The following is a 15,973-nucleotide window of genomic DNA, read 5'->3' as shown; positions in this document are numbered from 1 at the left end:
CAGAGGCAACAGTCTACATCATCAGTCAAATTCTAATAGCACTGAAGAAATTACTAAACTTCAAATGGGAAACATCAATTGAAAGTGAGCTGTGATCTTACTAAGCTCTAAATGAAATGAAGCCCTGGGAATTCTCCCACAAGTCAGTAGGTCCATCCAGAGCCTTTTGGGCAGGTGGATACCTAAAGATCCACCATCTTTACCTAAAGATTAAAGGATACCTAAAGATTACCTTTAAATCAAAAATATTCTAAGGGATATTTTCTATCAATCAGAGAAATCTATAAAAATTAATCAATTAAAAATTCTACTAGCCATGTAGAATGACAATAGTTAACACTAATGTATTAGATACTTTCAAATAGCTAAGAGGATCCTGAAGAATGTTCCTGACAGCATGATGTTTGAGATGATGGTTTACCCTGATTGACCCATATGTATCAACACATCACCATCTAACCCATAAATATGTACAATTATTATTTCTCATTTGAAACAACTAAAAATTAAAATTTATAACATGATAGGATAAATGTAAATGAAAACTGATACACCATTTCTGACCCCACAATTTGACAAAAAAAAAAGAAAGAAAGAAAGAAAACAAAACAAAAGAAAAAGAAAGAAAAGTTTGACCATTCTTTCTATTGGCAATGCTGTGAAGAAACTGTTAACACTTTGGTTTGGTGCCAGCTATTGACAAGAGGGATGACTTCACAGCCTCTTCAAGTCACATCCTCTCTGTTATTAATAGCCCTGTGTTCCCCTATTACTAGGTATTGTTACTAACTGTGCATTAAATTCTTTTCTTACTCCTCACCATGGCTGCATGAAATGCATGTTTTCTTTTTTTTGTATGGAGGAAACTGAGGCTCAAAGTCATATAATTCAGAGGTGGCAGTGACATGATTCAGGACTGTTTGCATCCAATGCTTGTACTGGACTTTGCATAGTGGAGATGAGCACAGAGGATGTGTCAGACATTTAAATGCGCGGTTAAGGCATGGTTTTCTCATATGCAATATATAAATCTACCTTTTTGGATAGCTGGGAGAACCAAATGTAGTTAAGAAAGATAAAGTCCTTGGCACAACATAAATACCCAGTGAATTAGAACCGCTAATTACTGTCATTATTATCATAGTTATATCATTCAACTTCCCAACTAAATAAAAATTCTACATTTTTCTTGTCCCCACACAATCAAACTGTCTTGATAGATCTGTTAAGATTTAATGACAAATTTTATATTATTAGATATAGTTTGGGGGTTTTTTTGATACCGAGTCTCACCATGTCAACCTCAGTAGAGTGCTGTGGAGTCACAGTTCACAACAACCTCAAACTCTTGGGCTTAACCAATTCTCTTGCTCAGCCTCCTGCCAGTATGCCCAGCTATTTTTCTGTTGTGGTTGTCTTTGTTGCTTAGGTGGCCTGGGCCGGGTTCAAACCTGCCTGCCAGCCTCGGTGTATGTGGCTGGTGCTGTAACCACTGTGCTATAGGCACTGAGCCTGATATAGTTTGTCAATTGTTAAAACAAAGTACAATAACTAAGATACATTCTGTGAAAACATTACATTTCTACAAGGACAGGCCAGGTGGGTTTTTCTGCTTTGGACTCTATATCATCTTCCTTGTGTAAGACTTTTCTGTACCCAGGGTGGCTCTGGTAATCAGGAGAATTATCATGATAAATGGTACATTAAGGAGTCCCCCTAAAGGACAAGTGTTCTTCAACCTAACCTGGATTTATGTCTCAGAAAATCAATTTACTTTTGCAACCAGTCAGATGCGATGGTTCACACCTGTAATCCTAACACTCTACCAGACCAAGGCGGGTGGACTGCTTGAACTCTGGACTTCAAAACCAGCTTGAGCAGGAACGAGACCCTGTCTCTACTGAGAATAGAAAAATTAGTGGAGGACTGTGGCAGGTGCCTGTAGTCCCAGCTAATCGGGAGGTGGAAGCAAGAAGAACACTTGAGCCCAAGAGTTTGCTGTGAGCTATGACGCCATGGCGCTATACCCAGGGCAACAGAGAGCTCTATCTCGGAAAAAAAAAAAAAAAATTTACTTTTGCAACCAACACTTTTTAAAAAGAAGATAAAATATCAAGGCGCATCACTTATAGAAAGAGTAAGCTCTGTTTAGTGAAACTTTTATTTTTGGAATGAGTGGGCATGTCTGTGCCATGCCATAAAATATGTTTATTCTTGGGCACAGCAGTTGAAGCAATTCTGAATACTCTTGCAAGAGATGACCCGTATCTATCACATATGTGAGGTAGGAATTGTTTTACAAATACACTGACCTTCTGATGTGAAACATAAAGGCAAATGCAGAAGCCATGGTCCTCTGACTAGCACGTACAGTTAGTTCTGCTATTCCTGGACTGTTTTCTTTAGCTACCATCCCTCACTTCTCACCCTTTGGTATTACATGTACAATATCACCTATACACCACATTTTACTTTTTGTTCTCCTAGCTGTTGCAGAATTTCTTGGACAAAGATTCATGGGCTTAACAAAAATGTGGGACTAGAAATTATCAGAAATATTTTCAGTTTGGCTTGGTGCAGTGGTTCACGCCTATAATCCTAGCACTCTGGGAGGCTAAGGTGGTGGGATTGTTGGAAGTTACGAGGTTGACAACAGCCTAAGCAAGACTGAGATCCCATCTTCACTGAAAAATAGAAAAATTGGCTAGTCCTTGTGGTGGCACACACCTGCAATTCTAGTAACCAGGAAGGCTGAAGAAGGAGGATCACTTGAGCTCAGGACTTTGAGTTACAGTGAGCTATGATGACACCACTGCCTCCAGCCTGAACAACAAAGCAAGATCCTGTATCCTCCCCAGCCCCCAAACTGAATTTAATGTGTGTTTGTTTAGGCAATAATAGGAGTCAAAAAATTGTACACATTATTGAAGAAGATGAAGTGGGTAGAAAATGTAAAATGTCTTCACAAATCTTAAAGTGCCTTGCATAGACAAGTTTCTTCCTTTTGGCAAATTCTTTTCTATTAGTGGATCATGAAATCAATTTGTGATATATGAGTAATGACTAGCCTTAAAAAAATACAACAGAACAGGGACTATCTGTGTATCACATATTGTTAAGGATAAAGGAGACAGAGAAGATCTAATAATAGCAAGTGTACATAATTCTCTAGGCTCAGTTGAAAAATCAAAAATGTACAGATGCTTAACCAGATGGCATCTAAGAGTTTTTAAAATTCTTAAGGATTCAATAATCGTATCATTGGTTTTGTGATAACTTCTATAGTATATTACACTAGGATTAGAGCAATTAAAAAAAATAAAGCACTTTTCTATCTCTAATCTTTAAAAAACATGTATAAAAAAGAAGCATTTGTCTCTAAGGAGGCCCAATACCAACTGATAATGACAGGTATCATAGAGTTAAAGAGATCAGAGCAGCTGAGAACTCAGAGCCTGGGATGGGAACTGAGGCAGTTCTGAGGGCAGTGCAGCAGCCACCAAGGAGAGAGGCAGGACCACTTTCTTTTGTATTTCTCAGAACATACATACAAAATTACACACTAATCTATTAGAATGGTACACTATTGTGACCAAATCCTGTTTTGGTAGGAAAGGAACATTCCTGTTTATGTAAAATATTAACCTTAAGCAAGAAGGACTTTGCCTAACAATTGCAATCAGTGTAACCTGGCTTATTGTACCCTTAATGAATCCCCAACAATAAAAAAAAAAAAATATATTAACCTTAAAAAAAAAAAGTCTTTGCAGTCAATCAATGTAACTCAAAGAAAACATAAACAAGCAATTTACAGATACCAGAAGCTAAAGCCAAATCGGAAAATTGACTTACCTTAGGTTTGTTTGACTCAATTTTACATAAGAAATGCTTAATATTAGGGTTTTTAAAAATCTCTGGGGTTGTCTGAAAGAGATCAAAGTAGCCCTCTATTGCCAACTTCTCAAAACAAAACAAAATAAAATAGGGCGGCACCTGTGGCTCAGTGAGTAGGGCGCCGGCCCCATATACCGAGGGTGGTGGGTTCAAACCCAGCCCCAGCCGAACTGCAACAAAAAAATAGCCGGGCATTGTGGCGGGCGTCTGTAGTCCCAGCTACTCGGGAGGCTGAGGCAAGAGAATCACCTAAGCCCAAGAGCTGGAGGTTGCTGTGAGCCGTGTGACGCCACGGCACTCTATGGAGAGCAGTAAAGTGAGACTCTGTCTCTACAAAAAAAGAAAATAAATAATAAAATAAAATAAAATAAAATTCATAAATATTCAATAATTGAGTACCTACAAAGTTATGGGTTCTAGAGCAAAAATGCATATGGTGAAATCTCTCCCTTTAAAGTATTGAGAGGGTAGACCCAAGAATCCATGGGAACCCAAAGGGAAACGTTTGTCCTTCCTATAGCTGGTAAAAATATGATCAAATATTAGCAACCGCATTTGATTCAACTCAAACACTCGGGCACACACACCCCATCGCCCCCTTTTTTGTAGGGATGGAGGAAGGTGGGTAGGAAGAGCGGTATCTAGAGAAAACATCACTCTTACAGATGTTTATAGTTCATATAAAAGGTATCTTTTAACTAAATGTTGGATGATGAGTTACATTTAACAGGAGTGATGGCTAAAGGGTTCTCTCACATGTGGTTTTATTTCAAGGGTGACAGAATACAAGATCTTTCAAGGTTTCTCATAGGCCAAACAACACCCTTCAGGCCTTCTCTTTAATGTTGGTGATTTAGTACTTCTAATAAATATATATTTGATAATAACAAGCATCAGGAGTCACTGTTTGCTAGCATATTGGTATTCAAATACATGTTATTCCCTGTAGAGATTATATTGACAAGCACATTTTAAAAAAAGATAGCTCTGTACTTATCTATAGGAATTAGTATAGCTTGTGCTTTCTAGAAATTCTGGGAGAGAAGTCTTCACAGATATCAACAGAAAGTCTTAAGTTTCCACAAACGACAGATATGCTACATACTTTAATAATCAGCATTTTCTTCTACAACTATTCTAAAATGAACAGCTTGAAAAGCAACATTCCATCGAATTTTTTAAAAAAACCTATGAGCAAAGATTCTGGATCAAAGTGGTAAGCTGAACACTCTTCCAATTTAACTTTTTCTTTAAAACTGCAATTAAAAGATTAAAAGAAAAAGAAGAAGCTGGCAGGGACAGAGAACAAGAAAGTAAAAGCCAATTTTGGACAATAAAAATCAGAAGAACATAAAGAATCAAGAAAGCAAATGAGGTAGGGGAAAGTGAAACCCAGTTTTGGACACTGTAAATCAGATGACCATGAGGCAGCAGACACAAGAAAGGGCAACCCTAGTGTTCAGGGGGTGAAACTGAGAACCATTCTGCTCGGCCCATGCCCCTGCTTGCATCACCCTGGCCTCTGCTTAATCTTCTTCACTTCACTCACCACCACAATGGATTTTTTCTTGTTTGCTAACCGTGTGTCTCCTTAACAGGCTGGTGAAGAGAGCAAGGATGATGGGTACTTCCAGTACACTGAAGGTGCTCAACTCTCCTCTACTTGCTGAGGGAGTAATGACCACTGTATGATATTCTTATATAGAGAGAGTAATTCCTATAATGATTTTAATTAAATTTTAATTATCTAACCCAACCAAAGTTTTGGTTTTTTATCTTTGTTTTTATTTTTTTGTGACACAGTCTCACTATGTCACCGTCAGTAGAGTGCCGTGGTGTCACAGCTCACAGCAACCTCAAACTCTTGGGCTTAAGTGATTCTCTTGCCTCAGCCTCCCAATTAGCCGGGACTACAGGCACCTGCCACAATGTGCAACTATTTTTTTTTTGTCGTCATTGTTGTTTAGCAGCCCGGGGCCGGGTTTGAACCTGCCAGCCCTGGTGTATGTGGCCAGAGCCCTACTCACTGAGCCATGGGTACAGAGCCAGGTTTTTCATCTTCCTTTTCACAGCATACATACATTGCTTAAATACTAAAGTTTTTCCTCACACGTTTGTCTCACTCGAATGTATGCATACTGTAAGCGTGCGTTTAACTCACCCACACTTAAGCTTAGACCCACACCATCCTATGCCTAACCACAAAAGACCTAATTCATTGAATTTCTCTTCAAATAGATACTGGCCCAAAGAGCCAGGGGACTGGCAGAATAGGTAACTGGCTAAGGCATGTGTGGTGATGGATTCTGGACCTCTGGTGGGGAAGTGACTCTCCAGAGAAGTAGTCCTCACCTGAATGTGTAATGAAACAGTCAGAGTGTGGGAGGCACAGTCAAAACACAAAACCATTATTATGAAATAAACTCCTGCTGTGTTGGAAAGGTGGTCATAAAGCCCCTTAAAGTTTTAACCTCAGAGTGTACTTTAAAGAAAGTCTCACTCCCCTCAGCTAACCTGACATTTTGCTGTCTTCTTCCACCCAGGCTCATCTTTAAAGTAGAAGCAAATTCATTTACATGACAATTTTTACCCACCCCCATTTGGCTCACAAGAAAATTAACAGAAGTAATACTGTTTTGCAAGACTATTTTTTTTTTTTTGTCATAAACTAAGCTGAGAAAAGGGTTATGAAGGGATTTATTAGGAAGTTTCATTCACAGGATTATTTGTAGACTCTTGACAGAGGAAAATCGACTTTTTCTAATTTTGTTCAATGAATACGACTGTTTATACAAAGGAATTCAACAAATTAATGACTTTGTATAGTTTCCGGCTCTGTTGTAACAGATAATTTTATCTCTAAGTGTTCTCCCCACCCCCACCCCCCACTGGTATAGAAAGTTTATAGTCCAGCAATGCCAATATAGGTAATGTGACATGTTAGCCTTTACTTCCAAATGATTAACTTCTATTGTCACCGGAAAAGCAGTCCTGTCCTCTAAATGTTCTAAATTGCTCTTAGATTCATTTTCTCACTCACCAATATCATCATCTGTCCGGTCGATTGGGTCCTTCTCTAGGCAATCTCTCACAATGTCCCTGCTCATCAGAGGATCTGACGCCCTCTCAATATCTTCCTCATCATCATCGTCCTCGGAGTCCACAGCTGTTTCTGGCAACCCACTCAGGTCCATATCACCAGCCTCACTTTCTGTGGCCTTCAAACAGACCAAAAAAATCAAAAATTATTTCAAGTAAATCAATCTTTGGGGCCCCAAAGAGATGAAAACAAGTCTAGATCAATACAATTTTATATTTATTTTTCTGTAATTAAGTTAGTTGTATTTCAGCATCCAACAACTATTTATACACCAGAATATATATATAAGAATTGCCTCAATAAAATATGAATGATTTTATCTCCTAGTCAAATTTTGGCCAAGATTAATGGTTTTATCTCAGTCATTTTGATTTCTTACCCGAGCTGGGTAAGAAGGAATAAAATAAAAAATAAAAAAGTAGTATTTCTTTTCATCCCAATTTTCTTTTTTTTTTTAGAGACAGAGTCTCACTTTATGGCCCTCAGTAGAGTGCCGTGGCCTCACACGGCTCACAGCAACCTCTAACTCTTGGGCTTAAGCGATTCTCTTGCCTCAGCCTCCCGAGTAGCTGGGACTACAGGCGCCCGCCACAACGCCCGGCTATTTTTTGGTTGCAGTTTGTCCGGGGCCGGGTTTGAACCCGCCACCCTCGGTATATGGGGCCGGCGCCTTACCAACTGAGCCACAGGCGCCGCCCTTTTCATCCCAATTTTCAAAGGGAATGGCTTAAGCTAAGATCCTAAGGTTACAATTTATTGATGCTAAGAAGACTGAACCACTTCTCCGCTATTAGATAGTCTTTATGGACAAATAAACCTCAAACAAAATATTAACCATTAGTTGGATTATCCCAACAAACACTCCCAAACTATAAATCAAGAAACACTTTGAGATTATCTATCCAACGGTGACACATTCTTTCTTCTCATTCATCAACACAGCTGACTGCAGCCCCAAATTTCAAGTTATCAAGATACATGGTAATAGCTGAATACATTTGCCATTACTGGAGTCACACATTTCAAGACAGTCTCTCCTTGTTGGGTTAGCTCAAGCAAGGACACTTATCCTTTTTTAGTTCATTTTATTTTTATCATCTCAGCAATATTTATATATGCATCATATTGGTCTTTTGTTGTTGTTGTTGAGACAGAGTCTCACTAAATTGCCCTCAGTAGAGTGCTGTGGTGTTACAGCTCACAGCAACCTCAAACTCTTGGGCTTAAGTAATTCTCTTGCTTCAGCCTCTCAAGTAACTGGGACTACAGGTGCCTGCCACAACACCCGGCTATTGTTTTTTGTTGTTGTTCTTGTTATTGTAGTTGTCGTTGTTTAGTAGGCCAGGGGCAGGTTGGAACCCGAAGCCCTGGTGCATGTGGTTGGCACCCTACCCACTAAGCTATGGGTGCTGAGCCCATCATACTGGCCTTAATGAACATCACACACACAGAATTCACTAATTACTTACATACAGTGAGAATGAATTCAATTAAATATTCACCAATCTTAAACATCATAAATGTTTTCCAGATGAAATATTAAAATCTTGAAAACATCTCATTCTAAAATTGTTGATTTTGTAGACAACATAATTTACCAAGTTCAAATGATTTTCAATAATAAATGTCTTATTTTTAAGAAAAAGCAAATGTGTGGCTCAGACCTATAATCCTAGCACTCTAGAAGGCCAAGGTGGGAGTATTGTTCAAACTCAGGTGTTTGAGACCAGCCTGAGCAAGAGCAAGACGCTGACTCTACTAGAGATTAAAAAAAAAAAAAAAATTAGCTGGGTGTTTTGATAGGCACCTGTAATCTCAGCTACTCTGGAGGCTGTGGCAGGAGGATCACTTGCGCCCAGAAGTTTGAGTTTACTATGAGCTAGGCAGAGGCCACAGTGTTCAACCCTGGGCAACAGAGTAAGACTCTGCCTCAAAAAAAAAAAAAAAAAAAAAAAAAATGAATAGGCTAATAAAGATTTTTTTTTTTTTAAAGATACAAGTATAATATTGAACCTGTTACAATGAATATTACAGTATGGCAGACACCCTCTTCAGCACTACTTATACACTAATCTTCAAAACAATCCTATAAAGTAAGAGCCATTATTAACTTTTATTATTCTATGAACACTCAGGCTAAGAGAGATTATCTTTCTAAGGTCCTACTGCTGATAAATTTGATAAAAACCCACAAAATACTATTAAATACCTTACCTCCTTACATATATGTTAAAAAAAACCTCAATAACTGCACCTATTCAATTTTAGCCAAATGGTTCATATAATAATTATAAAAACAGTGAGCCTATATTGAATGACTACTGTATCTAGTACTAAATTCGATGCTTTTAATACATAATAATCAATCTTCATATTGATTCACCAAGTTAGTATTGTTATTCCTATTTTACAGATAAGAAAACATTCAAGAAAATTAAACAGTTTGTTTAATGCAAACAAATAAAACCTAGTAACTGTGCCAAGACTCAAAATCAGGTCTAAACAACACAAAAAATACTAAATACTTTGCACTATACCCAGCTTCCTCAATAGACAGTCTTCATTAGAAAAGGAGTTAAAATATGCTACAGTAATAAAATGTTTTCCACTTTGCTAAGTTATAAAAAATAAAACATTTACAGATAGATATTTGCATCTGAAGGTAAATGAAACACTTGTTTTCTACCTTCTTCCAAGCCAGCACTACTAAGATTTAGCCTTATCTTTAAACCATTTTATTCTAAGTAAGGATAATCAGACAAATTATATTTAAAAGTTTATCTGATTATATTTGTCTCAAGCGTAAGGAGAGACGCTTACATATTTCCGATAGGCAGACAACACCTGTCCTAAATTAACTTACCATATACATGTACAGCCCAATATAAATTTAGTTGTCCATTTACATTTAAATAATATTCTTTAAAAATAGTAATATTCTCAAATCAATGCTGAAAGATCTACAATTTATTTAAATCAAAAGATTCAATATATTCAATATATTCTTTTGTAATGAACATATTTCTTAAAAACAGTTTATTTTCCCTTTTTGAAAGGATGTCAAAAAAATGAACTGAAAAAATGTTTAATGCCATAAAGCTCTAATGAAAGGTTAATTTGACTAAATTAAAAATAAAACACTGCACGTTTTATCATTAAGCACTTTAAAATCACTTGCAGAAAAACCCATTTTACTTATTAAATATCTCACACATATTGCCATATTTAAGAGGACTTATTAGTAAGTATCTTTTTTTATTTTCCTGAGAGCCTAAATGCTATGTTGTTTAGGCTAGTGTGCAGTGGCATGAACTCCCTGAACTCCTGGCCTCAAGTGACCTTTCCACCATAGCCTGTCAAGTAGCTGGGAATATAGGCTTAGGTCACAATGCCCAGATAATTTTTAAATTTTTGTAGAAGTGGGATCTTACTATGTTGCCCAGGCTGGTCTCAAACTCCTGGCTTTAAGCTATCCTTCTGCCTTGGCCTCCTAAAGTGCTAAGATTACAGGTGTGAGCTACCAAGCCCAGCCTTTAGTAAGCATCTTTAATGTAAATAAAATTTATAGAATCTCAAACATATACATTTAACCCAAATAGCACCTAGGTTAGCTTCTTGTATAAATTTAGGCTACAATGTATTGAGTATTCTGAATGCTAATGTGAGTGAGCTAACAAGATGAGAAGGAATATCATATAAAATCATACATACATGTATCTGGAAAGTATAAAAATATATTAAGAAATATAATCTCTGTAACATCCTAAAGGCACATCAATTCAGGAATGAATTAACAAACTGTGGTATATGTATACCATGGAATATTCAGCCATAAAAAAGATGGTGACTTCACATCTTTTTTATTAACCTGGATGGAGTTAAAACACTTTTTTTTTTTTTTTTGAGACAGAGCCTCAAGCTGTCACCCTGGATGGAATGCCGTGGCATCACAGCTCACAGCAACCTCCAACTCCTGGGCTCAAGTGATTCTCTTGCCTCCGCCTCCCAAGTAGCTGGGACTACAAGAGCCTGCCAAAACGCCCGGATATTTTTTGGCTGCAGCCGTCATTGCTGTTTGCCAAGCCCGGGCTGGATTCAAACCCACCAGCTCAGGTGTACGTGACTGGTGCCTTAGCCACCTGAGCCACAGGCACTGAGCCAAAAAACACCTTCTTCTCAGTAAAGTACCACAGGAGTGGAAAAGCAAATATCCAATGTACTCAATACTAATATGAAGCCAATAGATGATCTAATTCATGCCCACATAAAAGAAAAACTCATTTCAATTCAAGTTGGGGGGAGGGGGAATGAGGAGGGGAAAGTAGGGGGGGTTGGGACACTCCCACAGAGTGGGTACAATGCAGGGGTGTATGGCACACCTTTTGGGTGCAGGACATAGCTACAAGAGGGACTCTTATCTAATAAATTCAAATACTGTGATTTGGTTGTTTGAACCCTCACATTAACTTTAAATAAAAAAAAAAAAAACCCACCAGGACCATATTGTTGCAGAGATTCATTAAAATCAAGGTAAATTCATTGAAGCTGTGTGAATAATCACTAACATTTATTTATTTGAGACAGAGTCCCACTATGTCACCCTCAGAGTGCTGAGGTGTCACTGCTCACAGTAACCTTAAACTCTTGGGCTTAAGTGATTCTCTTGCCTCAGCCTCCCAAGTAACTGGGACTACAAGCACCCACCACAGCACCTGGCTATTTTGTTGTTGTCATTGTTGTTAAGCAACAACATTGTTGGTTTGAACCCACTAGCCCAGTGCATGTGACTGGCGCCCTAACCACAGAGCTACGGGCTCCAAGCTAATCACTAACATTTATTAAATTAAGTAAAAAAAGAAAGAAAAAAAGAAAGAAAGAAAGAATGCTGCATTAAGCTTACTTTTCATATCATAATTATGTTATTTCTAATTTTACACTGTCAATGTTTTTTTCTTCAACATAGGCTTGTTACTACATACACGTACATACATGCATACACACATACACCTAAAAGAGAGGGACGGTTTGTTAAAGCTCTTCATATAAATTGTTAGTGTGCTTTCCATAATTTGCAATCTTATAAGGAGTATATAAAAATGCCTATAAACATTTATTATTTATCTATTTTTTTTTTTTTTGGTAGGGACAGAGTCTTACTCAGTAGAGTGCTGTGGCGTCACAGCTCACAGCAACCTCCAACTGCTGGGCTTAGGCAGCCTCCCGAGTCACTGGGACTACAGGCACCTGCCCCAACACCCGGCTGTTTTTTGTTGCAATTTGGCCAGGGTTTGAACCCGCCACCCTCGGTATATGGGGCTGGTGCCCTACCCACTGAACCACAGGTGCTGCCCTATAAACATTTATTTTAAGGAAAAAAGCATGCTAATTTGATAGGCAAAATAGCTCCATATTTAAATCCTCATATAGTCAATTATTAATATGTTTTAAATATTTTATGTAAGATAGAGATATTTGCATTTTCCTTTCTGCACGCTATCTACTTCTGTCCTTTGAACATTTTTTATATTGGGAACTGAGTATTTTCTTATTAATTTGCATAAGTTGGTTATTTTCTGACTTTAAAGCTTCATATCAATTGCTTTTAATTATTAAATGCTGTGATCATTCATTCATTATAACACTGAGTTTGCTAACTCTTCAGTTAATCTGGAATTTATTCTAAATATGACATAAAATGAGAATATACAATGACTCCCCCATTCTAAAGACCATCATCACTTTCTTCACTGATTTGTGAGGTTTCCCACCTTATACTTTATACCCTTACACGTGAGTTCCATTTTGTTTTAACTGTTTAACATATTGTTTGTTTGTTTGTTTTTGGTTTTTGGCTGGGGCTGGGTTTGAACCTGCCACCTCCGGCATATGGACCAGCGCCCTACTCCTTGAGCAACAGGCGCCACCCAACATATTGTTTTTTATTTTTATTTATTTATTTATTTTTGAGACAGTCTCACTTGCCTCTGCTATTACCAGTTATCAGAATTTTAAATAGAGTGATTTGAATGGAATAATTTATCTTGACATTAAATATTTTAATTCATTTGACTACAGATGTATGTTTATGACTATTTCTTTTTTTTTTTTCTTTGAGACAGAGTCTTAGGATGTCGCCCTCGGTAGAATGCTATGGTGTCACAGCTCACAGCAACCTCAAACTCTTGGGCTCAAGCGATTCTCTTGCCTCAGCCTCCCACGTAGCTGGGACTACAAGCGCCTGGCACAACGCCCAGCTACTTTTAGAGATGGAGTCTTACTCTTGCTCAGGCTGGTCTAGAACCCGTGAGTTCAGGCAATACACCCACCTTGGCCTCCCTGAGTGCTAGGATTACAGGCGTGAGCCAACGTGCCCAGCCTGTTTTACACATATCGATCTACTAATTTTTATATCTATTTCTAGTCTGACTAAGCTACTTGCTCTGATAGTCACAGCATTTAACCAGACCTTATCATGGCTGGAAGTGGCATTATTTCCTATCACTAAATTAGGCATTCTATTTTCTATCACAAACAACCTCCTATTCTTTCAACTTGCTCCCACCTGCCTCTAAGAAAACTCTTTTTAACTTAAGCAAGATCTTTAGTCTTTAATTTACTTTTTACTTCTAAGTCTACCATTCACATCTCCTGACTTAAGTTCCTTTCATATTCTGCTTATATTCCCAGGTCTATTATTTCAATTACATTCATTCAGCACATCTTTACTGAAAGCCTATTATTTCCTGGCATTGTACTACGCTCTAGAAAATGAAGACAAGACAGACAAGTTCCCTGCCTTCTTAAAGCTGTTAGTGTAGTAGACAGACAGACAACATGGAAAGCAATCATCATTTCACTGAGGGTCTAGGAAGGGAATAAAAGGACTAGCCAGGAAAGGAACCAAAATGCAGGGCCTCCTTCACAGAGGTTATAAGGGAAGAACTCTCCCTGTAGAGGTAATACTTGAAAATGAAGGCGCAAAGGGTCAAGCAAGGAGAAAACATTCCATGGGCGGCTCCTATGGCTCAGTGGGTAGGGTGCCGGCCCCATATGCCGAGGGCGGCGGGTTCAAACCCTGCCCCAGCCAAACTGCAACAAAAAACAGCCGGGCGTTGTGACAGGTGCCTGTAGTCCCAGCTACTCGGGAGGCAGAGGCAAGAGAATTGCCTAAACCCTGGAGTTGGAGGTTGCTGTGAGCTGAGACACCATAGCACTCTACCGAGGGTGATAAAGTTAAGACTCTGTCTCTACAAAAAAAAAGGAGAAAACATTCCAGCTAGAAAGCACACAAAAAAGCAGAGTTCCGTAGTCAGAAAAAGTTTGACACACGGGTCTACCTGTCTTTGTGTTACACTCACTCAGCAGAACTTCTGTCCTGAATGAAGTCAAATCTTTGCACTAACTATAGGGAAAGTTACTCAACAGGGCCTAGGAAAATCATTTTATAAGTGAGGGTACCAACTCAACCAAGTCTCTATTTCTCTGGTCAGTGTGATCTCCTGCTTTCCCTGCAACTGTTACTTCCAAACTTGCCTCTCTTTAAAACTTTCCACCTGCCAACCTCTCACTCTCAACAAAGGAATTGGACCCCTCAGAGAAAAAACAGAAGTTTAGGAAGGGAACTCCCTCAACTCACATATGCCCCACTTCAAACACACTGGGGATGTGTCCCTCTTGAAACAGAGGAGCGTCTCCCACTCATTCCACCTTGTTCAAAAATTTCTGTCCTCCCACCATAGCTGCAACATTATTCTACCCATTTCTTCCTTGTGGATAGCACTCAGTTTCAACCTTTCTGTGCCTATCTCATGAGTGTCTACACTCACTTGGACATGACAGCTCTAGATAAGAAAGGTAAGACCTCCTAAGTTGGACTTGCACAGAGATTAATTGTTCAATAATGAACTGGATGGTTGACTGACAGGATTCAATGTAAGACTGCAAACTGGACTATTTACAGGTTGGATGACTTCTCCCCTTAAGAAGTTCTGATTCAAAGGTAATGGAAGTGATCTATTGAGAATATGAAATGTTAAGCTTTGCATAGCTAATTGCTAAATTCCTAGATACAGCTCTGGATTTTTCCTTATGACAGCCACAAACTTACAGGCTACCTGTCTGCCATTGAGTTTGAACAAACAGCTTTGAAACTCAAGTTGATGAATCAAAACACTGCACAGGAAACCTCCTTTTTATAAAGTCAGACTAGAGATGGTAAGCAACTGCCCTGTGCCAGAGCAAATAGGAACACTCAGCCCAGTCTGGTTTTTTAGGTGTTTGGACAGCAGCTAGGGACAGAAGTAGCCTTAAGAATTTCCTCATCAACATACCCAGTTTACTCAAGAGAAATAGCACACAATGCTAAATAAAACTTCTCTGAGACCAGGCCACAATAAATGATATGAACAAATTACTTCATTCTTATTATAGATTTACCTTTTAGAAATTCCATTCAAGTTTGTTTATATTTGAAGAAAACAGTAATAACTGCTGTAACCTCGAAATGTGTTTCCATCATAGATTGTAAAAATGTATAATAATCATCTCAAAGTTTAGAGGACAAGGGCTCTTCTATAATGTTTCAAACAATATAAGCTAAAATACACCTTTTATATATACATAATGTTGTTCATTGTTCTGTATAAGGGAACTCTTCAATTTTTTTTTTTTTTTTTTTTTTGAGACAGTCTCACTTTGGGTAGAGTGCCATGGCATCATAGCTCACAGCAACCTTAAACTCTTGGGCTCAAGAGATCCTCTTCCCTCTGCCTCCCAAGTGGCTGAGACTACAGGTGTGTGCCTCCACTCCCAGCTAATCTTTCTACTTTCAGTAGTGATGGTGTCTCACTCAGTGAGGCTGATCTCGAATTCCTGAGTGCAGGGGATCCTCCCACCCAGCATCTCAGAGTGGTAGGATTACAGGTGTGAGCCACTGTGCTGGGCTGCAATGATCAAATGTTAACAATCCCGTTATTTTGT

At 38.4% G+C, this 15,973-nt stretch overlaps 1 protein-coding gene across 15 annotated transcripts in view; it reads right to left on the bottom strand.

The window, feature by feature from the left end:
* Positions 1-15,973, bottom strand: part of RAPGEF2 (Rap guanine nucleotide exchange factor 2) — a 299,942-nt gene that overhangs the window by 42,417 nt on the left and 241,552 nt on the right. For all 15 annotated transcript variants that reach the window (XM_053583632.1, XM_053583658.1, XM_053583668.1 and 12 more), the window contains one exon: positions 6,935-7,112. In XM_053583632.1, the coding sequence (XP_053439607.1) occupies positions 6,935-7,112 (178 nt within the window). The remainder of the gene's footprint in view (positions 1-6,934; positions 7,113-15,973) is intronic.

This window comes from Nycticebus coucang, chromosome 1, assembly GCF_027406575.1.
Source record: "Nycticebus coucang isolate mNycCou1 chromosome 1, mNycCou1.pri, whole genome shotgun sequence".
NCBI classification, from domain to species: domain Eukaryota; kingdom Metazoa; phylum Chordata; class Mammalia; order Primates; family Lorisidae; genus Nycticebus; species Nycticebus coucang.
The sequence above is the reverse complement of the archived record's forward strand: the minus strand, read 5'-3'. Positions and strand labels throughout refer to the sequence as shown.